A 25,703-nucleotide genomic window follows, 5' to 3' on the forward strand; every position below is an offset into this window, starting at 1 on the left:
GTCCTTAGGAAAGATCCGAGTCTTCAGTGGTCTCCAGCCTGGATACAGCAGGTCAGGAAGGGTATCCGGTGTTAAAATGTCTGCCAAACTAAATGTGCAGATCAGTGACTGTGGTGACCCCAGAAGGCATGTGTCGAAAGGTGAACAACAACTTCTGTGGAAGTCATGTCTGAGGGTCTTGTCATCTCCAAACGTTCCTTTGTTGGTGTACCATTGGTTCAAAGTTTCAACTTTGTAGCATGGTGTTGCAAAGTAAGCTTTTCCTGAACACCAAAATAGAAAAGTGGATGATTGTAATTTTTTTTATTTATTTATTTTTTTTTTTGTAGAAATAAGATTAATAGAGGTTATCTCTTAAAAAATGAGACTTGGGTTTTCAGTAAGGATGTTGATTTTTAACAAACTTTTGTGTTTCCTTTTGTGCTCTACTAACTTTTTATGTAAATGTCACGCAAATAAAAAGGCGTCCAATCACGAGCATGCTTCTACCAATCAGTCAATTACAATTGGCTGAAAGTAAAACAATACCTGATAGAAAAGAACAAAACAGGCTAACACACCCAAAATACCAGGTTTTTATATTTGAAGCTGTTATGTCAAAGACTTCTTGTTTTTCTTGCTTCTAATAAAAAGGGCCCGTAAGAAAAAAATGGTTTGCTGCTAAAACACATCTTCATTTATAATTGTAAATGCCGAATTGATAGTAAAAATCTAGATTGTAGACATTTAGGTAAAGGAATTGGACTGTATCGTATCGCGACAGTTGAATCTTGTATCGATTTGTATGTTTGCATGTATCAAGATGAGTATTGAATCGTGTGATGGAAAGATAAACACCCCTAGCTTTCAAATAAAAAATAAAATAATCATTGTGAAATAAAATAAAAAATTATCATAATAAAATAATCATATTAGTTTTTGGGGGGAGTTATAAACAATTACTCTTTACCAAGTGGTGTGTCTGATAAAACCCAAATGTTATTTTATTTCTTTTTTCTATAAAAAGATTTTGATAAAATAATGTCTCTATGTTTTATATACTTTTTTGTAATTTGTTGTAATTTTCATTCATTTATTAATTCAGTGTTAATTTAAGGTTGGATGGGGCTCGGGGGGGAAAAAATGATCATTCTGACGTCAGAGCCTGCAGCTGTAATTTTGCGGCGCATGCGCACTGGCGCACGGAGAAGACAGCTTTGTTTGGTTAATCGGTGCTGTGACTTTCGACGAGTCGCCTGGCTATCTCCAACATAACGCCGATATATTTTTTGGGCTAATGGTTGAAGGTCGCTAAACCTCGTCGACTTTGTCTCAAGTTTATAGGTAGTCGTCGTTTCTCCGTGTGAACGTGTCGCACGACAGAAGTCTGCACCTCCTGTATATAAACAAAACGCGGCTAGACGCTTTTTTAAGGTGGAACGAAAAAGGAAGACGGACATTTTTTTTCTTCTCCAAGTTAGCAAACTTCGTGTCCGCTGCTTTGTCAAAATGGATTTACTGCTTTCGTAGGAGTTCCACTCCGAAAGGTTTTCGTGCGAACATGAGAGAAGGGGACAGTTCACTGAGAAGCCAGCCCATGGCAAGTGAAAGAGGGGGAGAACATCCCTGCAGCTGCCTCCGCTTCACAGAGGAGAAAGGAGCCGCTAACGAGGCTGACCTGAGCCCTCCCGGTCAGACTTCCAGGCTTTAGAGGAAAAACGCTCCTTTCGACATGGAGACGGTGGGGAAATTCGAGTTTAGTCGGAAGGACCTGATAGGACATGGCGCATTTGCTGTCGTCTTCAAAGGCAGACATCGAGAGGTGATTTTTTTCTTTTAAAACTATTTTAATGTCCTTCTTAAAACATAAGCATGAAGTCAAAATGTTTTCATGTCATTTCCGTACAGTAAGACACGACCTGCATGTTATTACCGTCCGGTGTGTTTGTTGTTACTGTACGGCCTTAAGAGGCCTGAACCTGCATGCAGGATATTCCTGGAAAAACGTCAAGTTAGCGTATAAAATGTTATTTAAACACACTTTACCAGCGTTAAAGCTAATTCTAAATGCACGTTTAACATTTAATTTCAGTCTGAATCGTTTTCCGGCTGACGTTTTAAACAGATGTTGCAGTTTAGTGGGACAAATTCAAATGTAGGCCAGCAGACTCGTATTGTTTCCCTCACAGAGGCCATTAATAAACATGTTGAAACATGTTCCAAAGGCCGGATTGAAAGCGTATAAAATATCAGAGGATAGGATTACACACAGACTACCAATGTATGTCATCCACGGAAGACACTTTTGTTGCTTTAAAGCCGAAAGTGTTCAGATTGAGTGAATGTAGATTACATCTAAACATTCACATAATCTGAGATTAATCAGTAGGATATAGAAAGGAGACACATTTTTTGTTTAGTTGATTGTGACGCCTCTTCTTGTCAAGATAAAAAAAAACTACATAAACAATTGAAAAAGCTGTTTATTTACCTTTTGAAACCTTTAAGGAGTAGGCATTTGTGGGCTACAAACATTGACTGTACATGAGAACTGGACTGAGTGACACCCCCACCTTCACCTTCCAAACAGGAAGTACCCAGTGGCTTCAAGAAGCCAAATCCTATCAGTTATGTAAGAATTCTTTCCCTGCTCTATATTACACTATAGTGCTCTAAACAGTGCGTTTGCTATTTTCTAGTTCTGTCCGAATCCACTAATTCCAAAATCGAGTGCGCTCGAAATTTCCCTGAAGTCTTTGCGAGAAACTAGCATGCATCAGTGCTCACTACATTAGCAAATACGGACCACAATGCAATACGGTTGAACAACTGTTGCAAAAAAAAAAAAAAAGCATGTTTAAATGTTTACATTTTTCATCATTAGAACACAATGGAGTCACAAATAGACGTCGTGAAATGTTTGTATTGATTCGATTCTCACATCTTGAAATTGCTGATGTCACATCCGGCGTTTAAAAAAAACAAAAGAAAAGTAGTGAGCAGGTGTCCGAATAGCTTTTAAAATCCAGGGCACTAGATAGTCCTGCACTATATAGTTCTTTAATATTTAGGGATTGGAGTGGGAATTTGGACATAGACTTGTAACGAGGAATAAATGGTTATAAACTGGCCAATTAGAGCACCTGCTTTCCAGTGGTGTGGACTTCCAACATCCTGATTGGTGAGAATGGTTGTCATAGAAATGTTGACTTAGATCGACTCGGAGCAATCACTGTTTACTGACCACCTCCTCCTCATACTGGTTGCACACATTTGTGGAAGACATACCTCTCTCCATTATATTCGTTAGCTGCCAGGGTTGCATTCAGCCCTGACCAGCACCCCGAACGTTGAAGTGTTCTGTTGGGGTTCAGGTCACATGCTAGTTGCACCACTGGTCCAACTATGCAAAAAAAAGGGAGTTATACTCCAAAATTGCTGTAAACCCTTAAAGTTGTCTTTGCCGCTCATTTCACCAGTGCATGTTCTTTACCCATTTAAAAACATTAGAATATAGAATATATGCTGTTGGATTTTATGATGAGACGTAACAATTATACTGTGTCAATTTCTACTTTTACTCTGTTTGAAAGACTTTGTGCCACAAAACTTTCATTTACAGTCAAACCAAAAATGAATTAGAAATGGGTCAAGTTGAACTGTTGCTCCTTCGTTCAATATGAAGGATAATCCCAACAATTCTTTAAATCTACTGGTTACAGAATATCAGTGAAATTACACATGAAATTGAAATATTCTGGTTTAAAACTATGTATGATTCTATAAAGTTATTTGCGTTCTTTGAGTAAAGCTTTAAGACATTCTCAATTGTAAATTAGGTCTTAAAAAATAAATTCAATTATAAACACAGATTTAAAATCTGAACTACTTTAGACCTCTCCTAGGGATTAACTCTAGATTTGAAAGGAATAAATAGTGAAATGTTGTTTTCTAAATAAAAAAAATGTGCATATTTCTAATGTCATTGTAATTTCTTTGTAGAAACACGACTGGGAGGTTGCTGTAAAATGCATAAACAAGAAGAATTTGGCCAAATCTCAGACACTGCTGGGGAAAGAGATCAAAATACTTAAGGTGAGTGTGTTTAAAGACTCAGAATTTAATATACTTTCTTAATTCTGTTTGATTGCTCAGCTTTTATGAATCTAAAACAATGAAATCTTTAATCTTCTTCCTTTTGGAGCAGTGACTATTGATTAAAACATGAGCTCTGCCTGTTTTTGACCTATTTATTAGAGACTGAGGTTGATAATATGAAAGTTGGACCGATTTCCTGGAGCATATTTAAAGGAGCACGTGCAGACACCTGTTTTCTTTCTTCTCTGCAGGAGCTCAAGCATGAGAACATTGTTGCATTACTGGACTTTCAGGTTTGGAGCACTTTAATCTCAAATTACATTTGCATCATAAACCAGTTCCTCTGTTTACAGTTTGTGTTTTGAATTTTCCCTCAATTCCAGTTTATGTTTGAATGTTAGTTTGAGTTTGCTTGAGTTTCATTCTATTGTTTTTGTTTTCCTAACTAAACTGAAAATAGTTTTCGCTCTGTTTATGGGGCCGTTTTCCCTTCAACGCTCTCATTTTTCCAGACATCCATCCTATGATCCGGTGTTATGTTCCCAGTTAAATCATCATTTCCTGTGTTTATGTTCTGTCAGCTTTTCCTCCTCCATGACAGTTTATTGGAAGGAGGAGCATAGATCTCCTCCTGTTGCTCCTGCTTTTCCACAAAGCTGCTCGGCTGTATCCTAGTTACCAGCGCGAAGCTCAGCGATGCATCAAGTCCCGAACGTCCTCACACAGTCTTATCTGAGCTCAGCAGGTGTTTCTTTTGTCTTTGTAGTCCATGATTAACACGCTGCCATCTGGTTTGAGTCCATGTTGGTAATTGAATTCAGTGCAGCTCTTCTTTACAAATGGATATTCCTGATACTTCTCTTTGTAGACCAAAAAAAACAACACATATAAGGTAGGGCTGACACGATTAGTGGACTATTTGACTATTAAGATAGTCGACGACTAATTTAAAAGTCGATTAGTCGTTGCTTTATATTATATGGAGTCAGAGTGTAGTGAAGTTGAACAAAGTTGTGAGAGTTCAGCACCAAAAAATGCACTATTTAGAAAAAAATATTTGAGTCAGTGAGACAGAAGCTTTATCTTTTGTGAAAAATAGTTCCTTGTTTCCGACGCTAACTACATTTATTTGTGTGAATGCTTAGTAAGAGTTTTTCGGCACATAAAAACTAAATCACACTTTTAATGATTTCAGCAATCTGGGTTTTAAAAGTTCAGCTTGTTTATGACATTACTGCTAGTATGTTTGGTATTCATAAACTTTATAGTTTTTGAAATATTGATTAAAAAACAAAAATGAATTCCCCCCAGGGGATTAATAAAGTATATTGATTGAAATATTGAGCAAAATATACCCCATAGGAAATGAATAACAAATTCTTTAAATTTCAAAATGTTAAGAAGATCAGCAACAAACCTTTAAATACTGTATATTCATGGTTTATGTTTGCATCTTTTATAGTAATTTTCAAAAAAAAAAATGCAGTATAGCTAGTATACTTGCAAAATGCTAACATTTTTGGCTAATTTGTTACCTGCTGAGTTGTTTTTAGGCTAATTTGGAGTTTAGCTAATATTTTAGCAACGTGCTAACTAACGTTTTTGACTAATTTAGTTCACTGAGGAATTTTAGGCTATTTTGGAGTTTAGCTAGGAATTAAGCAACAAGCTTTTTTTTAGCTAATTTAGAGTTTAGCGCATTTAAGCAACACAGTAAATATTTTTGCAAAATTGGCATGTATTAGGGATTTTTAAGCAATTTAAGTACATAATTTTAAGAAATTTAGGTCAACTTTAATGCACTTTCATAGTTCTTTAATGACATTTACAGTTTTTTTTTAGCAAATTTAACATTTTGCAAATAGCTTTTGCATTTTCAGTAAATAGTCAACTGCGTTGCCATTTTCAGCAAAAAGCTTCAGCATCTTCGACTATTTTCAGCAAAAAGTAGCAATATTGCACGTAATGCAACTTTTCTAGTTTAATCTTGTTTTAATGCCAGAAACTAATGGACAGACCTGCACAATTCATTAAAAGTTGAATAAACTATCACCTTCACGTCTTTATTATTAGTTAGTTTAAATCTAATGATGGTTAAGATGTGTGCTTTACATCCACTTTGACATGACCTGATTGATCGACTAATCGGAAAAAATAATCGATCATTTGTTGACTATTAAAATAATTTTGCGTCGGCCCTAATATAGGATGAAGAGATTAAAAAAGCATTACCATATTGTTTTTCTTCTTCGCTAAGAGACGTTCTAGTCATCATTCAAGTCCTGACTTTCAGCATTGTGGAAAATATCTGGATGGGGCTTCTTTGTAAAATCATTATCACTGCCTGGAGAAAAGTCTCAGGGGTCAAGCCTGTGCACGGGCAGACGTGCAGAAAGAAGCGTCTTCTCCCTCCCCGGTGAGGTGCATCGGTGCAGAAGAAGGGCCGTTTGTGAGCACAGACACGGCCAGGTTTCCAGTGTCACCTCAGGAGGTTGTGTTGATGTTCTATAGTCATGGATCTGAACAGGTCAGGTGGAAAGTGACCTTAACTAAACACTAAAAACCAGGAAGACGTCCTTTCCCTTTTTTACTTTAGAGTTATTCTTTCAAGTTATAAATAATAATTAAACATTTTGACTTATATTATGTTTAACCCTTTCACACTGGAGCTCCAGTAATTTTTAACTGTTAATGTGATCAGCGTCATTCCAGTAAATTTTGAAGGAGAAAAGCGGCTCTTTTCTCCTTCAAAATTTACTGGAATGACGCTGATCGTGTTAACAGTTGAAAAGTTATAGTATGCTAAAAATGTTGTGTTTACGTGTCACCACATTCCTATTAAATATCTTTTAATTTCAAAGTTCTTGAAGTCTTACATTAGAATACTACCGATAGGATGAGGACTGTTTGCCGTGTGCCTGAGCCCGACTTGCCGCCTGTTTGTCTTGGTTGGAGTCGAGGCAAAAAAAAAAACTGGCTCCAGAAGCGCCGACTCAGCTGAACCTCTGTAAGCAGCCTGGCCTCTGACCGCTGCTCTCACACAGATACTGAATTGAGGTCAGAGTGAGTGCCGGCACTCGCCTGTCGGCTTTTGATAAGGGGGCTAGCTCAGGTCAGCCGGAACACGAGTTTTCCCAAATACACTTTTTTTGGGGACAATATCAACAGAAATAATAAAAAAATATATATATTTTAAGCTTTAAATTCTCCTTTTCATTCTTTGTTGTATAAATAAATATCCGTGTTTTTATACTTCATGTACAGATAGTTAAACATTTAAAAAAAAAATAATTTAGCAATTATTGATCTTATTTTATTGTGATGTGTGTTCATGGACAGGTTATTTTTTTCTTATTTTAAATCACAAATGTGTTTTATGTGTTTATGCTCACTCTTATCTCCTCTCTCACTAGGAGACGGTGAGCTCGGTGTACCTGGTAATGGAGGTAAGCTGGCTACCTTGTTTGTTCAGCCACCAATCATGTCAGCTGATCTGTCCCACTAATCTTACTCTATTTATTTATAAATCATTATTTTTGTATCACACTTTCTTTAAAAAATATCTAAAAAATATAATTTATTCTGGAATTTTGTTCAAATTTGCAAAAGAATTGTAAACATTTTTAGTTAAAAATAAATCAAAACCTCAACTAATCGACAATTTTTTTTTTAAAGTCAGATGAAACATGCTTCACGAGCATTACATAAGAACAAGCTAATTGGTATTTCCCAGAGAATATTTTTTTGTTGCAACACTGCTTCTTAGTAATGAATCCTAAAATGTCGAAAAATTAATTTTCTTATGGGATGGTTTGCAGGGATAATTAGTTTGTAAGATGAGTTGCACCTTTGAAAAATTACAAATCTTTACCACCAAAACTGAACAGTTTATTAAACCACATTTCATAAAAGCCCAACAGTCAAGCAGGGGGCAGAAGAGTTATGATTTGGGCTCATTTTACAACTTCCAGGATTCATTTGGTAAACACAGCAACATAAAAAACGAAGGTTAATAAATTATACAGTAAACATTTCAGACTTTTGATTAAAAAATTCCTGATGGAACAAAACCGAAATCAAAAATATATTTTTACTTCTAATACTTTAATCATACTTTTTAGGTGATTTATGTTAATAGAAGAAACAAATGTAGAGTCAGACCATTAAGTCAGTTTAATATGATATAAATACTCCTTATGGAAATATTAAAAACAAACTCAATTACCCAGCATGCACTAGAATATGTCAGTTGGCCTGGGAGCACCTTGAACTTCCTCCAACAAAACTGGAGGTCGTTTCTGTTTTCTCGACTACTGGATAAGTGGTAGAAGGTGGTAAATAAATGAAATCATGCACCTTAAATCTGTGAAATATTTTAGAATATTCAACAATATTGAAACTACATAATGTGGTAAAAAAGATTCAAATTGAGTAAAAAATGAAACTACCATAGATTCCCCTCTTTTAGAATATAAGAACAACCACTTTCTCTATCAAACTTGGTACGTAAAAAGAGATTTATGTGGGCATTATGTCTGCCGAATGTGAAGATTAACATTGTCACAACTTCACTTTAGATATGAACATCTAAAGTCCAACTGTGGATTGTTTTCCTGCAGCTGATCATGTGTTTTTTTTATTTATTTATTTTTTTTTTGGGTCACAGTCAAACCTTTTTCCTAAAAACCTGTCTTGGCACAAAGAAAAAAAGAACATGATCCCAAATCTTTGAGCACATCCATCCCCAGCAAATGGGTCCTTTGATCTGCGCTGCTTTTTCTCCCTCTCTAAGACGAGGGTTAAGTCGGCGCCTTTGCTTAGAAGCCGTTCTTGTTGTCTGGTTTTACTAATATTCTTCCTTTTATCTCCCTGTTTGATCTCAGTACTGCAACGGTGGAGATCTTGCTGACTACTTACACTGTAAGTGAAGCTCCTTGATTGTTCGTCCACAATCGGCTGCTGGCATTGAAGAAAAGAATGTTGTTTGTTGCTTCTTGACAAAGTGCTGACAGTTTCTCTTTCCTTTATTGGAACAAAAATGTATTTCAGAGAAAACCCAGTGAACGTGGATATTTGAAATGCTTAAAGTTTTTTGTTTTTGTTTCGCCAGCATTCATGTTTGAAAGTTTAACTAGTAGTTGATATGAGAAACTGAAATAAACTAGATTCACATTGGGCAAAAGAAAGGTTTTACCTTGAGACTAGTTGAAATCAAATAACAGATTTAAAACTATTTTAAATCTGTTATTTCTCATGTACAGACTCACTCCAATTAAAATGATGTTTTTAACATTTTCTTGCAGTCATTTTCTCGTGATATAGGAGATGTGTAAATAATTTAAGATTAAAAATATATTTCTGAGAATTTCTTTATTTAAATGGATCATGAGCAGATAAAAATGTGCCGTTTAAAAAACAAACAAACAAAAAAAGCTCAGTTCTGTGATGCAGCAACAGATATGGGCGGGCCAAAGTCTCACTGCCCCGCTCCTCATCCTCACCCCCTTTAGTTTCCTCGCCATTGGAGCTGACATCTGCCTAAAAAATGTACATCTGGATAGCTCCAATATTGCTCTCCATTTTTTTTTTGAGCCACTAATTTTAGTTTGGGGCTATAAGCTTGTGTAAAAGCTCTCGGTAACGGGAAGGGGGGCGGGGTTGCTCCTCGCTAATTGTCCCGCCCAGAACTCACAGGTGAATTTCTAATGAGCTACTCCAGATGTGCAGAAAATGTCTGAAAAACATCAGAGGTTGTTTGATTTTGGCTAAAAACTGCAGAATCATTGTAAAAAGACTACTGGATTAGTTTATACAATGGATAGAAATACAGTTTGAGTTTATAATAATTGTGTTAGAATAGTAAATCGCTCATTCATAAACCTTTAAAAAAATGTGAACACTAGGTTGCAGGTTTAGGTTTATTTTGGTAACATGGGAACCAGTAGGAAACAGCTCCCTTTTAAACCGGCCTCTAGTGGCCACTCAATGAACAGCACAGTTTAGTACTGCGAGGGTTTTCTGGAGCCTAAGTGGTGAGTTTGGCTCTAACTGCTTCCTTCAGGGTGAGACAAAAAACTAAAGACGTGTCCTTTGAGAGCCAACCTGCTATAAACTTGCAATGTCACAGTGTGGTTGTTATTTGTGTGCAGCTAAAGGCACTCTGAGTGAGGACACGATTCGAGTGTTTCTGCAGCAGATCGTGGGGGCCATTAAAGTCCTCCAGAGCAAAGGAATCATCCACCGTGACCTAAAACCACAGAACATCCTGCTCTCATACCCAGCAGGACGCAAGTCCCACTGCAACAACATCTGCATCAAGATTGGTACGTTTGCAGAACGAGGTCTTACTCCTGTTTTACGTTAATCTTGATGTCCTCTCACTATAGAATTTTCTTTAGAAAGTGGGTCACATGCGCATCCCAAAAAAAACTCTCTTCAGTTGAATCACACCTTCTGTTTTTCTTTTCCCAGCATCTTATATTTAGCTTCAGCATTAATCACACCACTGCAGGGAAAGCTTTTTTTAAAGAAATGCTGTTTTTTTTTCGTTTTGCTTCAGGGTTTTTGTTTTTTTTTACTTGACCTTTCTCTTTTTTAAAGAAAAAAAAAATCCCAGATGTCATGGGTTATAGTTCAAATACTCGTGGTGCCATTTAGAAATGTCACGTCTCTGCATCTTTTGCTCCCGTGCGGCCCCGCTTTGTGGGCGGGAACACCATCCACGGAGGCTGGCGATATGCAGCATCGTCTGAGCTGTCACTAAGGTTCAGATTTGCCCCGATAACCCCAGCTCCTGTAACTGCAGTTGTGCTTCTGGAATAAATGAAAGTAAAACTGCTCAGGTGTGGGACAAAAACATCTGATCATTGCTGCTTTGTTCTCTTCCTCCTTCTGGGTTTTCACTGATTTGTAGTTTTGTGTTTATGTGAATTTTTACCATCAGATGAAAGTTTTCTTCTGTGTAAATGCACTACTGAGCACATAAACAGTCCAAATATCCGTCCCTGAAGGGGTTCTGTCGGTCATGGATCATTTATAACCCCCTCATGCCTTCACGCTTGTTGGAGTTCACTGGTCTGTGCAGTTTTATTTCAGCCATCACAGGCTTTTCTAATGGTGTCAGGGATTTATTTTGGTTCCTGCTTCAAGTTTGGGCTTTTTAAAACACTCCATCAGAAAATCACAATTTAGGACTTAAAATAATTACCAGAACGTGGGTAAACGTTGCTTTTTAAAATAGTTTCTGCAGTAGAATAAACAGAATTCTGCCAATTATGTAATTTTTTCTACAATTTTAATAATTTATTTGGCTTAAAGGATGTAATTGCAACAAAATGCAATAATTTGGGGGAAAAAAAGTTTTGGGGGACATTTTTCAAGAATCTGATGCAAAAGCACAAAAATACTTTTAATGCTTTTAATGTGCCACATTCTCACACTTTCAGATTTATCAAGATGATCTTCAGGCTCATTTTTATTAAATATATACAATATAGTATATTATAATATAGCAAATTCAAATACCACTCCGCTTAAATGTGTTTTTTTGTGTTTTTAACACAGTCTTGTGGCATTTTTCTCATGATGATGGACAATTAATAAAAAAAAATGAAGCTTAAATATGTAATTTTGGGTATTTCTTAATTTGAATCTTGGTGAATGTGGAGCAGATGAGAAAATGTTGTTTAAAAAATATCGTATTTGTGACGTAGAATGATCCCGTCCACAACTCATTCGAATGAATTCCAGCCGCTCTGCAGAAACTAGGTTCTAGAAAACAACTGTTTTTTTTATTTTAGCTAAAAATGTCCTAATCATAATTAAAAAAAAAGAAATAAAAATTGATCAAAAGATGATCGGAGTGGGTCTTTAATTGTTCTACTTCTTATGTTTTGATCTGTGTTGAATTTTAGGTATTAGATGAACTTTTTTTATATCTCAAGTTTTAGTTTGTATTTCATTTGGCTTCCAATAATACTTTTATTAAAACAAGACAATCTTCACTTTAAGTTCATCATTTGATTTTTTTTTCCCTTTAGCGGACTTTGGCTTCGCCAGGTACCTTCAGAGCAACATGATGGCGGCTACGCTCTGTGGCTCCCCCATGTATATGGTAAATGCTTTTTTTGTGTGTCAGATTTAAGAAGAGTATTTGTTCGTTGTAATCCATTCTTAAAATGTCTTTGGAAAAGTATTAAAAATGGAAGAAGAGTTTCTGTTTTAGTTTCTTATGTTGCACAAAAATATCAGTTTTAGAAAGATAACTGCAGTTATTGATATTTTGACGTGTTCATGTTTGTCTCTACAGGCTCCTGAAGTGATCATGTCCCAAAACTATGATGCCAAGGCTGACCTGTGGAGTATAGGAACCATAGTGTTTCAGTGTTTGACGGGGAAGGCTCCGTTTCAGGTAAATTAAAGATCATAAAGAGGCAGCAGTTCAGGAGGACGATCTCTACTTTGTTTTTAGAAAAAAAGGATTACAATTATTCAAGTTATTTCTTATATTTAATCACTTTGTTTACTAGTTATTTGATGGAGAATGTACTTCAAGTTGATTATTTGTATTTCTTGTGCTAAGAAAATTGTAAGATATGAAGAATGTTTGTATATAAACATAGTTCTTCAGTTCCTCATCTCTGCTGTGACATTAGAAAACTGTTATTTTGACTTAAAAATGACAATTTTCCATGTCTAGAAACCCAGGAAAATATTTCAAAGGAGAAAACACTAAAACAAATGTTGGCTAGCGGATCTAAGTGAGTTTACTGACTCTATAATTTCTGTATCTATTACCTAACTGAAACGAGATGAACCGTTTATGTTTATTCTTTAAAAGGGAAATATTGATTTCTTCAGTTAACTCGCCCACATGGCCTCAGATCCTTCTGTCATGTTGGAGCCAGTGGAGGAGAGGAAACGGCCAAATGTGCGACGCTCAATCTTTACAGCCTAGCAGAGTGGAAAATGACTTCAAGCCTCCAGACAGCAACTGGGGGGATAATAAGGGAGTGGGTGGGCGGGGTCGTTACAGACCTCGGTTGTTCAACTGGTTATAAATGGACAGTGCTTGCTCCATGACAGCAAACGGGAGTGAAAAGCTAAAACCAAAAAAAAAGATGAGAAATCAGTGGATTTTCCTGATGCTCCTCTGAAAAAATATATGTATTATTAAATAAAAGTTTAGGCTTTCCCTGTTGTTTAAAAAAAGTGTTTAACTGGTTTGTTTAAACCTCAGTTTTTTCTCACACTGCTTGCATTTAAGATAATAAAAACTAGTAGTGTTTTTTTTCTTCCTCTATTCAATGTAAGATTGGAACTTGGTGTTTCGTTGAAGGTGTGGAGGTTAATGCAAACACACTGTGATAGTAGCAACGCTCCTATAATCTGCTGATCTCTCTACATTTTTTCTTTTGCTTGTGATTCTCGTCCTCAGGCCAGCAGTCCTCAGGATCTGCGGCTCTTCTACGAGAAGAACAAGAATCTCAGCCCCAAGTAAGAGCTTACAGTGAGCTCTCAGCCTGGTTCCTCTTTTTTAAATAAAGAGCAAAAACTGCAGCTTTTTCTGCAGTAACAGTCGTTTTATTTGCAGCATCCCAAGAGAAACTTCCCACCATCTGAGGCACCTGCTGCTGGGTCTGCTGCAGCGCAACCACAAGGACAGAATGGACTTCGGTCAGTGAGCATCCAGCAAACCTCCCAGCATTCTCACCACATCTGAGTCTGTCAGCTATAGTTTGATGCCAGGAATCATAGGTTATGTATAAAAGCAGGGAGCAAATTACTGTTAAATGTTTTCTTAACGTAAGCAGAATATTTGTTGTTTATTTAACGTTTTACAAATGCTAACAGTTTATGTTACTTGATTAAAAAAGTAGAGTTTTCTTTAAGCTCCACACATTTTGATGGTGACAACATTTATGAAACTTTATTATAAAACAACAAACACTGGCTGCTAATAGACTTTTCCAGCATTTTCTTTTAGTTTTTTGTTTTGACTCAGCGTGTCGTAGTGAGGGTTAAACGAATCTCTTTTTTTTTATATTGAATACGCTTTCCGACTTCTCTTTTTTTGAAAACGGCAGCTATGAATAATATAAGTCTTTAAATGAACTTACTCTGAGATTACGTTATCGGCAACACACGTTTAAGCGTCAATTTCCAATGAAAAGTCTGTATAAATGCTCGTTTTACGTCCATAACTGTCACGTTCACATGTAGATACACAGAAGAAAGAAGCATTTTTGGGCTCTACGTACCAAACACGTACCCATTGATTGTTAAACCTGGTTAAACTTTGACCAGTCAGGACTTGGACATATTTCTAAATCTTTAAAGTATTGCAGTTTACCTTCAATTGAAATAACTGAAATAAGTCCAATGTAAATGAATGTAAATAGACTTCATCTGTAGCTGCATTTTGTGTGTGAGCCTCAAAGCCTCACTATCTATTTGGTTCGTAAAAGCATCTAAAACAGACAGGAAATATTTTTTGTATATTAATGTATTCAGTTTATCAAATGTAATTGATTTCATTTTGTTTCTTTGTTTGCAGATGAGTTTTTTTGTCATCCATTCCTGGAGGCCAGCTCTTCGGTTAAAAAGAGTGAGTAAAATGAAATGAACTGGGAGAACCGTGTGTGGTGAGAGCTTTCTCTCTGTTTGTCTTCTGACCGCGTTGCGTTTGCTCGCCGCAGCTCCCACGGTGACCATGACCTGCATGCCGAGCTCGGCTTCAGCCAGCTCCTGCAGCAGCTCCTCCACCTCTCACCTCGCCTCGCCACCGGTTCGTACTCCCATGATGCTTTTCACACCAAGTTCAACTGAAATGTTGATTTCAGGCGTTATATTCTGATCACAAACATTTGACTTGTTTACTTGAGCTGCTTTTATTCTCCTCCCACTGCAGCAGTCTCTTGCTGAGACTCAGCATTTGCGTGCCAAAGCTGTAGCCTCCCCGACCCAGGAGGCCGCTGGTTTCCTTCTCAAAGACTCGTCTGGAGGAGGCGGCAGCAGCAAGAACTCCTCCTCCTGCGACACTGATGACTTTGTCATCGTGCCAGCTCCCTTCACCAGTAAAGTCTATTATTTCCCTTTAAAAATTCATACCTAGGCATCATATCCAGCTCTATGTTTAGTACTAGAGTGGCTCCAATTCTTCATCGTGACAGTAGAAACCGTACCTGAAACTCAGCTGGATTTGAACACTCATTAAATTTTTTTGCATTCGCTTAAAGGAGGATTCAAAAATTAACACATTTATAATAAATATATATGTATATATATATATATATAAGAAATACAACAGTTTAAACTGGCTTTTTTGGATGTTTTTTGTTAGTTTTTAGAATGATGATCTCCGTTCTGCTTTATTCACAACATAAACAGTTAAGAGATGTCACTTTTTTTTCAAATTTTCTCTTTTGTTGCTCTTGTTTTGCAGCCGGCGAGCTGACATGTGAGAGCAAAGTGCTGCAGGACAGCCTGATGAACAGCGAGTGAGAAGCAGCGACCTTACCTCTTTGCTGTACAACACTGTCATCATACAGCGAGGTTTCAGACCGACTGTTTTCTCTTTCATCAGGTCTCTTCTGGCTTCAGCTGGTCTGTGCAATCAAGCCAAAACCCCACCGCACTCTCCCACCTACAGCGGCTCTCCTAGTCCCATACGGTGAGATTGTTTGCCTGCTGTGGCTCGTGGGGTGAAGTTTCAGCTCGAATGCCGGGATACTGTAACAAAGCGAGGTGGTTATTTGATGCGGTGATGCTGAAGACTGCTGACTTCCCCTAACGTACACACAACTAAACTGTTCACTTTAAAAAAAATGTTTACTGTGAATAAATTAATTTGAGTTTTTTGCTATTATTCCTTTTTTCTTTTTGAGTTCAAGAATAGAGGATATTAAATCGAGAATACAGACACAATTCTTTCTTCTGTGATGGATTTTATAAAGACTTTAAAGTCAGCCACCACCCTTTGTCCAAATTCTCTTTGCTCTGATATTGTAGCTTTTCTCCACTTTCTCCTAACTCCTCTCTTCATATTCTCCATTCTTCTCCTTTTCAGCCTCACTGAGCTCCCTGGAAGTAATTATGGTGGTAACTATGGAAACCAAGGGGAATCATTGCCGATTCCGGTCCCATCTCAGGTCCAGAACTACCTTCGCTTGGAGGAGAACCTCAATTCTACCAAACAGGACGGCTCGCCTCGGTTTGTGTCCACACACAAGCGGCCAATAGGATCATTTCGTAGATGAGAAGTTGATGAAACTCTAGTTGAAAACATTGATGTCTTGCAAAATTTAGATTTCTCCACAGTGTTTTTATTTTCTAAAATCCTGTCTTTGAGGGTTTCCTGAGCTGGAACCTCAATTTATTTAAAAATTAACAAATAAATACTTGAAATTAAGTAAACAGTGGTTCCTGAATCTATACTAGGGGTGGCAAACTACGGCCCTGGGACCACATGTGGCCTTTTAAACTATTTCATCTGCCCCGCCAAATGGGAATAAATTATACTGATAATCCTTATTGCTTTATTTTCCCCATAATTGTGGTGTTTTCCCATAGATTGCACTTTATTAATACTTTGATCTTTGTTTAGGTGCAGAAAGTTAATCTGCATTTGTGTGGTGTTGGAAGAATTTTTGATGTTTATGCGTTTTCCAAGTCGGACGGTCCTTAATTATTCCAACACCACATGAACGCAGCATTTCTCTACGGTTCTCCCTGAAGGACATCAAATCATTTGTGCAATTGGTACTAAAATGAGAACCACTCACAGTTTTGAAATAACCCCCCCGAAATGTTCTATATATCAAAATGAAAACATGTTTTCATACAGATTTGATGATATTTCTAGGCCCACAAGTCAAAACGTTTTCCCACACCTGATCTATACTGTATGAAAGTTTAATGTTTTGATTGAAATTATGGAAATTAATAAACTTTTACATGATATTCTAATTTTTGGGAAGGGTCTGTAAATGAAGCATGAATAAGACAGAAAGAAAACTTTTTATTCAATGCTTGAATGTTTTTTGTTTAATTGCAATGTCTTTCTCTTCACGCTGCTAGGCTGTCGACGCCGGTGCGCCGTTGCAGCAGTGGAAGTGTGGTGGGCCTCACTCGACCCGGACCCTCACCCTCCTGTGTGCAGGGATCTTCCCCCACGTCCCGCAGGCTCTCTCTGGGAGCTGCCAGAGCTTTGCAGTTCCCTCAAGGTATTCCAGACTTGAGTTCTTATTTGAACTGCCTCAAAATGATATAAAGGTCTGACTACTTTTCTTTTGCTATTTTGTAATTTCATTATCCACCTTCCTCAGATTTGAAGCTCTTCTTGCTTTCCTCCACAGTTTCCCAGCAGGCTGAGTCGAGGCCGACCCCGCAGCAGTCCCCACCGGCCGCAGGGCTCGGCTCACGGCTCCACAGCGCCCCCTGTCTGCTGGAGTGTTCAGGCGGTGGCAGCAGGCACAAAATCCGGAAGCAGCTCTCCGATCCCGTGACCGCCCCCTCAGCGGGGCTCATGACCGGCCGCCCCCTGCACTCCTCTCCCAGGCTGAGCGAGCTGATGCAGCGTAATCCTCTCCCCACCATCCTGGGCTCTCCATCCAAAGTAAGCTAAGCTCTGCTTGTGTTTGCGTGCACAAGAACACACACAGAAATGCTCTCTTGTTCTCCGTCTTCCAGGCCATCCCTCCGTTTGAGTTCCCCAAACCCCCCAGTTCTCCCAACCTAATGACTTTGCTGACAAAGCAGGGTATGGTCATTGCGCCCCCTTGCAGCAGGACTGCTCCCGGAGAGCTCAGAGACTTCGTTCAACAAGCCCCCTCGTCAGGCCCGCGCACCACCCACTGCATCCGCAGACTGAGCGACGATAACAAAAGATTTGGAAGGTCAGATTGCTCTATTTGTGGTGAAGTTCTCTGATTGAACGTTGAACATTGATTTGTTCCCAGGAAGCCTTTTAGTACAGCATTAGAATTCTGTGCGAGACAATAATCAAATTTGTTTAGGTCGACACAATGGTCTCTTGAAAAAAAAAAGTGGGATTTTGTGTGTGACAGATCTCAGAGTGCCGGCGGTCTGTCTGACATGTTGCTGATGGCGGCGTTTGGAGCAGGCGGACACGCCGGGGACCGAGGCAGCACAGAAAACCTGACCGCTGAAAAAGCCATAGAGATAACAGGTTTGACTTCATGATTTATAAAGCTTCATTCTGTCATCTGATGGGATTACTTTTTTTCTATTAGAAAAAAATACTGGAAAATATATTTATAATTGGAAATAAATTTAGGGATCACTGACCCAAAGGGAAACTGCTCAAGATATCTCAAAATTTACACTTATTCTGTACCTACCTCAGGAAGTGGCACTTTAAAAATACGGAGTTGCATTGAGAGGTTAATTCAGATGGATTTACTGTAAATCAATGTCTACTGAGCAGCTAAACCCTCCACGTGTCGGCAATAAATGAATCTCAAAGATGCTATAAATACCCTGTTCAGAAAGAACTCGGTTCATGGAATGACATCAGCAGTGCTGAACTAAAGGCACGTAGTTCATGTTGTAGTGTATGTTTGGAAAAGATCAAGAGTTTTTCTGTGCTAAAATCAGCTGAGTGAGATCAGAAAACACCTAACCTACAGTGTTAGCAACATTATTCTAAGAACCCATAAAAACAACAAATGAAAAGATGGATGTGAAATCCACGTGATTCTTTTCTGGTTTGTTTATTTGCTCTTTTCTTTTCGTCATTGCCTTTAGGACCTCCTGGAGGAGGATTTGCTCCTGGTTCCAGCAGCCCGGCACAGGTGGTTTTCACTGTGGGCTCCCCACCAAGTGGCAGCACTCCGCCTCTCACCTCCAGACAAAGAAAATACTCAGGTAGATTTCTTCATCACAAATCAGAATGTTTTTTTTTGTACGTTAAAGAATGCCAGAATAAAAAAAAAAAAGATGCAAGAAAAAAGAAAGATCTAAATGGATTTATTTATCCTTTTGTTTTTTTAAGCTCAGGTTTACTTCTAAATCTGCTTAATGTTACTGCAGTTGAATAGAGTATCGCACATAATAAGCAAAAAATATGAAATGAGTTCATTAAAATAGAAAGTAAGAAAATATTAAAACAACAATAAAATTACTTTATATAAAAATTAGTTTTATATAAATATATTAACACATGGTTTCAAAATAAAAGGGAAATATGATTCAATATGATTTAGGTTGTTTTGTAAAAGTGAACAGTCGGATGGACTTTCATTGAGAATTTCATATCAACTGGCTTAAAAGAACAATAATTCGTGAAAAGAATTTGAGAACTGAAGTAAAAATAAGTAAAAAGGCGTTTTTTTTAAGCCATTGAAAGATTTGAGTCAACACAAACTAAGAATTAAAAAGAGAATTTTCACCTTTAAAGTACGTTTTTATAAACAACTACATTTATCCTAATGAATACTATTCATATACATATTGTTTAGAATATGATGGCTGAATCAGAATGAAGTGTGTTGTGCTCCATTCAGGCTCCTTCACCTCCGTCAGCCCGGCGTGCTCCATCTCCGCTCGTCAGACTGGCACACATCCGGACGGCTTTGAGGCTCCTCCCAGTCCTCGTTACAGTTTTACCGACACTGTTACAGCCAACATGGGCGTCACCTTCGAGGCTCCCGAGCTGCCGGAGGAGACGCTGATGGAGGTAAGAAGCGTGAAGCTCATAAAGTCTGGATTATGAGAGGACATTCAGAATGCGCTCTTTCTGTTGTCTGTCTGAGAGCAGCAGGAGCACACGGACACCGTGCAGAGGCTGCGGTTCACACTGGAGTTCACCCATTGTCTGATGGAGGTGGCTGGGGCTCGTGGTGTTGCAGCGGGGGCGCCGGGGGACCTTTCCCACCTCTCTCTGCTCCAGCAGCAGAGTCTGGTGGCCGATCAGATCAGCTCATTGAGCAGAGAGTGGAGGTAAGAGCCATCTGACCATCAGCAGGGATCGCCAGGAACACAAACATCTGGTTTGCTTAAAGTGAAGCAGAGTTTGTTAGAAGCAATGCTGCTGATCTATGTGTGAAGGTCAACAATTTTCCACTATTTTCTCTCCCTTTCATCATAAATTGGCACGAAACTCTCTAAATTGTTTAAACTATCTCTGTATGTGTCCAACTGTGTTGACAGTTTTGCAGAGCAGCTGGTTCTCTACCTGAAGACCACAGAGCTTCTCTCTTCTGCTCTACACACCGCAATGGATCGGGTTAAGCAGGGCAAGCTCTACCCGTCTGCTACCGTCAAACAAAGTACGAACCATCTCCTGAAGGTTCTCTTGCTAGTAGGTTTGAAAAGTTTAAAAAGTACATTGTTTTTGTGCAGTTTTGAGGAGACTGAATGAGCTCTACAAGTCGAGTGTGGCCTCCTGTCGCTCGCTCAGCACTCGCCTGGAGCACTTCTTCAGCCGGAAGCACCGCCTGATGGACCGGATCACCTCCATCACGGCCGAGCGGCTGCTCTTCAACCACACCGTGCAGATGGTGGGTCAGAACGAGTGGAAGATGAGCAGCGTGTAAAATACCATCTGTGGTCTCACAGAAATGTTCCCATCGTGAACTCAGGTTCAAGCCGCCGCGCTGGATGAGATGTTCCACCAGGGGGAGGCGTCGATCCTGCGCTACCACAAAGCGCTGCTGCTGATGGAGGGCCTCTCCCTGCTGCTCACCGAGCAGGAGGACATCCTGAGTGTTAGCAAGTGTGAGTATTGAGGTTTGACAGCTGGACGGGAGCGTGTGCTTGTGATTGCAGATGCCAAATGCAGCCCCTTGTGTTTAGAGACCAGGGAGTCAATGCAACAAACTGCTACAACTGAGACGATGCACAATTTTTGAGTTTTTTTTGTGAAAAAGTGGCATGAAGCATTCCAAAATGAACACATTTTTTGTCTGATGAACATTTAGACTAAAAAGTGTGTGTTCTCATCCCTGATGACGACTGTCAGCCCTTATTTTGGCACAAAAACAAATAAGAAAAGTCTGCCAGGAAAGAGGAAAGTGCATTCCAGCTCTCAATAGTTATGAAATTGTGCAAATTAGGTTTACGATAATAAAATTGCCCAATGGGAACACCACAATCTCGAAAAAAGTCAGTTTTTTTTCGCTTGAAGGAGGTAGTTCTTGGGACGCGTCAAAATGGACATATTTCTCAAAACTACAAAGGAAACACTTTTTTTTTTAAAAAATTGTGCATCTTTGGAGGAACTCTCCGCCCTGAGCCCCGGACAGCGAGCGCAGCGAGAGGTCCCACAGCTCGCATCTCATCAAAAGTTGAGCGCGTCGTGCTGAATTGTTGGATCTACAGCTCCTCTGTAAAACCAAGATTTCCCAAAATTGCGTCATCCATATGCGCTCCTTTGTGTACGCTTGCTGTGAATAAGACGCCGTCACCTTTGACAGATGAGGAAGAGCGCTAGTGCCGTGACAGAAATTCGAATGTATCTTGTCGTTTAATCAAACAGAAAAAGGGTCCAACTGCTTTCTTGTTAGAACGTTTATTTTTAACAGCGCTGAACAGACTTGTCACATGTGTCGGTGTCTGGCTCACTAGACACATATAGACTGTTACGGTCTATCTGCACGCAAGTGCTGTGATCTCACCCAAATGCTCACTTTTTTTGTTAATCAACTTAAAACAAAACTTGCTCTAATTTATGCCATGGTTTTGAATGACTTATTGTGCAAATTTATTCACATAATTATGATTTAATGGAAACAGTGTAATTGTTTTTTGACATTTCAAAAATTTCGATAAAGTTTTACACATAAATGTAATTGAAACGCAGCTAATAAGCAGATAAATAAGACCACTTGTCTTTTACTTACTTATTTGCTCTGTTTTGTTCATAAACTTTATTTTTACCTGCCCCCAAAATCCCATTTATGTGACTATTTGAGTGTTCCTCTAAAGCAGTGGTCCATTACTTCCAGACTGTGGGCGAGTATCAGTCCATAGAAAAAGAAAAAAAAAAAAAAAACTACATTATTTTCCCCGTTTTCTTCATAATCGGATTCCGAAGGAAGTTTTATTTTGGAAAACTACTAGCTTCTCTTCACCACATCCGACAAGTCGCTCAGTCACGTGTCGAACATACATCCATTACTTTCTTAAGGCGGCTGCACCAATCACTACATTGAAGCCCTCAAGCTAGCAAAGTTGACAAAAAAGAACCAGAGGAAACAAAAGAAAACCCTTTGACTTCAAAATAAAAGTTTGCATATAACAGACAAAAACATGAGTGCTTTTCCTCCACATATGGATGTATTGCAGCAGTGGTTCCCACTGACCGTAATAATAATGCAGATATTCAGTGACCAGCTGTGTAATGCTAATATTGTTGCTCAAATGGTGGAGTTGTGATTATATTTAGAAAATACCTATTTTACTGACTGTTTTTTTATTATTATTTATCCATCAAATTTTAAAGTCTGACGAGGCTGAAGTAAATTTTTTAGCTTCTACTTTGACATTTATGGCTTATGGAAAAGTCTGTGGGCATTTTAATGGTTTCTACTTCAAATCTAGAGTATGAATACAGTTTAAACCAGCAGCAGAGATTTGACAGAAGAATCAAAAGTTAATGGAAACTGGAAGCATAAAAAAAAAAAAAAAAATTATCGCTTCAGCCGCACACAGGCCGATCCGTGAACATGTTGTCCGACTTTTACCCGGACCGTGACCTTGTGTTCAATGCAGGATCATTATCAATATATTGAAGGAGAGTGAAACAAGGAGGTAGTGAAGCGTTTAATTTTTTCAGATAGAAGAATAAGGTCTGAACTTTACTTGCTAAATAATCATCTCAATGACTAACACTGAACTCCTGACTTCTCCTCCTTTGTCCTGCAGGTAAGGAGTGCATTGAACGCCGCCTCACGACGCTGCAGTCGGGTCTCTGTGTTTGAGCCTTCATTCTGCGCCCAGCACTATGAGCAACCCCTTAAATCATCACGCTTATCTGGTGGTTTCAGTCAAATATCCTTTCAGTTTTGCAGGCAGACCACAAGGTTTAAGTTTACATCAAAGTGGAGGGGTTTCTGCTCTGAAAGCCTCGGTTTGGTCTGTGGTGGTGGTGGGGGGACTTCTACTTTGACTTTAGAGGAGAAGAAAGATGAAGGTTGCTAAGAAGAGCATCCTCCTGCTGCCGCAGACTTTACCGTAAAAGCAGTCTTTGCCAAGTAGTTGCGTTCCTTTCATAAAGTACACAAAGAATCCCTCACTCTATGATTTGGGGGAGGAGGAACAGCATCAGAAAAAGCATTCTCCAACTCTCACTTTCATTCCATCTGTCTCATCTTTTATCAGATTTCTCCTAAATTAGTTTTTATATTTCCAAAACTACGTGTCACAATTCCTTTGAAGTCTTTGCTTTTATTGGACGAAAAAACGATGGGTCCAGAAAGTTTGTTTTTTTAATCCAAGAGGAAGTTCAGGTGGCCTGTCTGCGTCCCATCACTGTTGCTTTAAAGAACTTCTGCTCTAGATGATCCTCCAGATGCTGGTGATTTTTCACTTCTTCTATTCCGTTTTTCTATTTTAACGCCTGTCATGTTTATCATATGTAATCCTTGATGAATGTAGGCTTTCAGGAGACGACCGGCTTTAGACTAAATGTGTCGTTTGAGACATTTCTTCTGACGTTTGAGCTGAAGTCTGGGGGCTTTTTGCACTGTTTTAGTACTGTATAAAAGAGTGGAACATGCCAAGCTCATCGTGTGTTTGTGTTTGCCTTCAGTTGTGTTGAGGTTTGTTGTCTAAAAAGTTTGATGTGAGATTGTTGGAAAAATGGGGGGGGGGGGTATAAGCTATAAACATAGGAAAAATATGTATTTACACTGAGACAAAAAAAAATTGTATTTTGTGCGTTTTTTTGTGTTGACTGGACATAAAATGTTTACTTTCTCCATAAACTTATTAAAGTATTGGGCCAACTAAAAACTTTTATTGGTGGTTGATGTGAAGGAGTTCAAGCCCTAGTCATATAATGTTTTACCAAAAAAAAAATCACAATTTTCAACGTACAAACTTTTAAACAATGTAGAAGCACTATTGGAGCAGTTTGGATGAAGGGCTATCATTGTACATGTTTGCTTTTTATCTTTAATGTGAGAAAAGCTTCATTTGTGTGTTTGAACATTCCTAAAAATCTATTTATCCACAGGAATCCGCCCCCTCCCTCTGTTCAGAGATCGAAAGAAACGGGCGGCAAAATAAACTGATGCATGTGTCACTTTGTTCCCAAACAATCATTGCTGTTTGACAACTCCCAACATACTTAAAGTCTCTGATTTGGATGTTTCTTTTTTTTGTTGTTGTTTTGATTTGTCTTAACATTTTTACTTCACTAATTCCGTCTCGTCTGTTATTGTGTGATTTAAGTTATTGCGTGTATATGACACTGCAGGCTTGGATAGATGTATAGAAGGTACATAACACCTGTACATTTCCAAAGAATTGGCGTTTAGCCTGATCTTCCATACTTTTTTTTATTATTATTGTGCAAAAACTGTTGCATGTTTTCATCTCCATAACATGCACTATTTGAAGTGTCCCTGTGTTTGATGTAACCATTCCTGTTTAGGAGCAAATATCATAAATAAAGTTGAACTGAAAGGTCATTTGGCTGAAGGTTTTGCACGTTTTTTGGGGTTGTTTTCTTAGTATCACTTTTTTTTTCTTTTTTTTTTTTTTTAATGGTTTGTTTGGAAGGCGGAGATGATTTTTTTTCACAGTCTAAAAATCAACTTATGACAAATCTTTCATTTTAATGCCAGATTCAGTGTATGGAAAAAATATAGATCATCTGCTGAACTGAAACTGGTGTCGTATAAAAATAAAAACATTTGTGTTGCAAACTTTGTGGCTTTTCTTTCTGAAGAAATGCTCATTTGAATCTTTGTTTTTTTTCACAGCTAGAAGCTTGGAAGATAAATATGGGAAAAAATTGCAAATTAATTTTAAAATTAAGTTGAAAATATAGTTCATTTGTAAATTAAAAATAAATACCTTCATGTTTTAAAACTTTTATATTTTCAAAGTATTTTTTAAGATATGTATTTTTAACTATCTGTTTTCTTAACCTGCTGTACACCATTTGGGGTTTTAGGACTGCTGGAGCCTGTTACTGCTAGTGCTGGGCAAAGGTGCAGTACAATCTGAACAGGTCACCAGCCTGTCACAGGGCAACACAATCACATACACACACCTAGGGGAAATTCAGTCATCAATTGACCTACGATGCGTATTTTTGGACTGCTGAAGAAAACCTACAAATGCACTAGAAAAATATGCAAACTCCAGTGAGAACCCAGCTGGGATTTGAACCACAGCCTTCTCACTGTGAGACAAGAGTGCAAACATTACATCACTGTACAGCCTATATATATTTAAACAGAAAATTCAAAAATGTGTTTATAACTTGTTTAGCAATTTTTTAATTCATTTTATTTGTTTAAATTATAATAATTATAATTCATTTAAATAATTAAAAAATAATGTTATTAAAATAAAACACCCTTTTTATCGATTTGTCAAAATAAAAACATTTCTTCAAAGGTTACCGCCCCCTACACGGCTCCACCAATCCAAAG

At 38.2% G+C, this 25,703-nt stretch overlaps 1 protein-coding gene across 1 annotated transcript; it reads left to right on the plus strand.

The window, feature by feature from the left end:
* Positions 1-1,711: 1,711 nt before the first annotated feature.
* On the plus strand, positions 1,712-24,968 carry ulk1b (unc-51 like autophagy activating kinase 1). The gene is made up of 27 exons (XM_024299368.2): positions 1,712-1,801; positions 3,982-4,074; positions 4,329-4,370; positions 7,491-7,523; positions 8,961-8,997; positions 10,227-10,400; positions 12,117-12,190; positions 12,386-12,487; positions 13,514-13,572; positions 13,670-13,752; positions 14,633-14,683; positions 14,775-14,863; positions 14,987-15,152; positions 15,521-15,575; positions 15,662-15,748; positions 16,145-16,288; positions 17,155-17,300; positions 17,433-17,692; positions 17,767-17,972; positions 18,144-18,265; positions 18,844-18,963; positions 19,602-19,774; positions 19,856-20,037; positions 20,248-20,366; positions 20,440-20,597; positions 20,679-20,814; positions 22,963-24,968. Exons 1-27 carry the CDS (start codon positions 1,712-1,714, stop codon positions 23,016-23,018), a joined length of 3,057 nt encoding a protein of 1,018 aa, XP_024155136.1. The 3' UTR covers positions 23,019-24,968.
* Positions 24,969-25,703: the final 735 nt, after the last annotated feature.

This window comes from Oryzias melastigma, linkage group LG12 (assembly GCF_002922805.2).
Source record: "Oryzias melastigma strain HK-1 linkage group LG12, ASM292280v2, whole genome shotgun sequence".
Taxonomy (NCBI): Eukaryota; Metazoa; Chordata; class Actinopteri; order Beloniformes; family Adrianichthyidae; genus Oryzias; species Oryzias melastigma.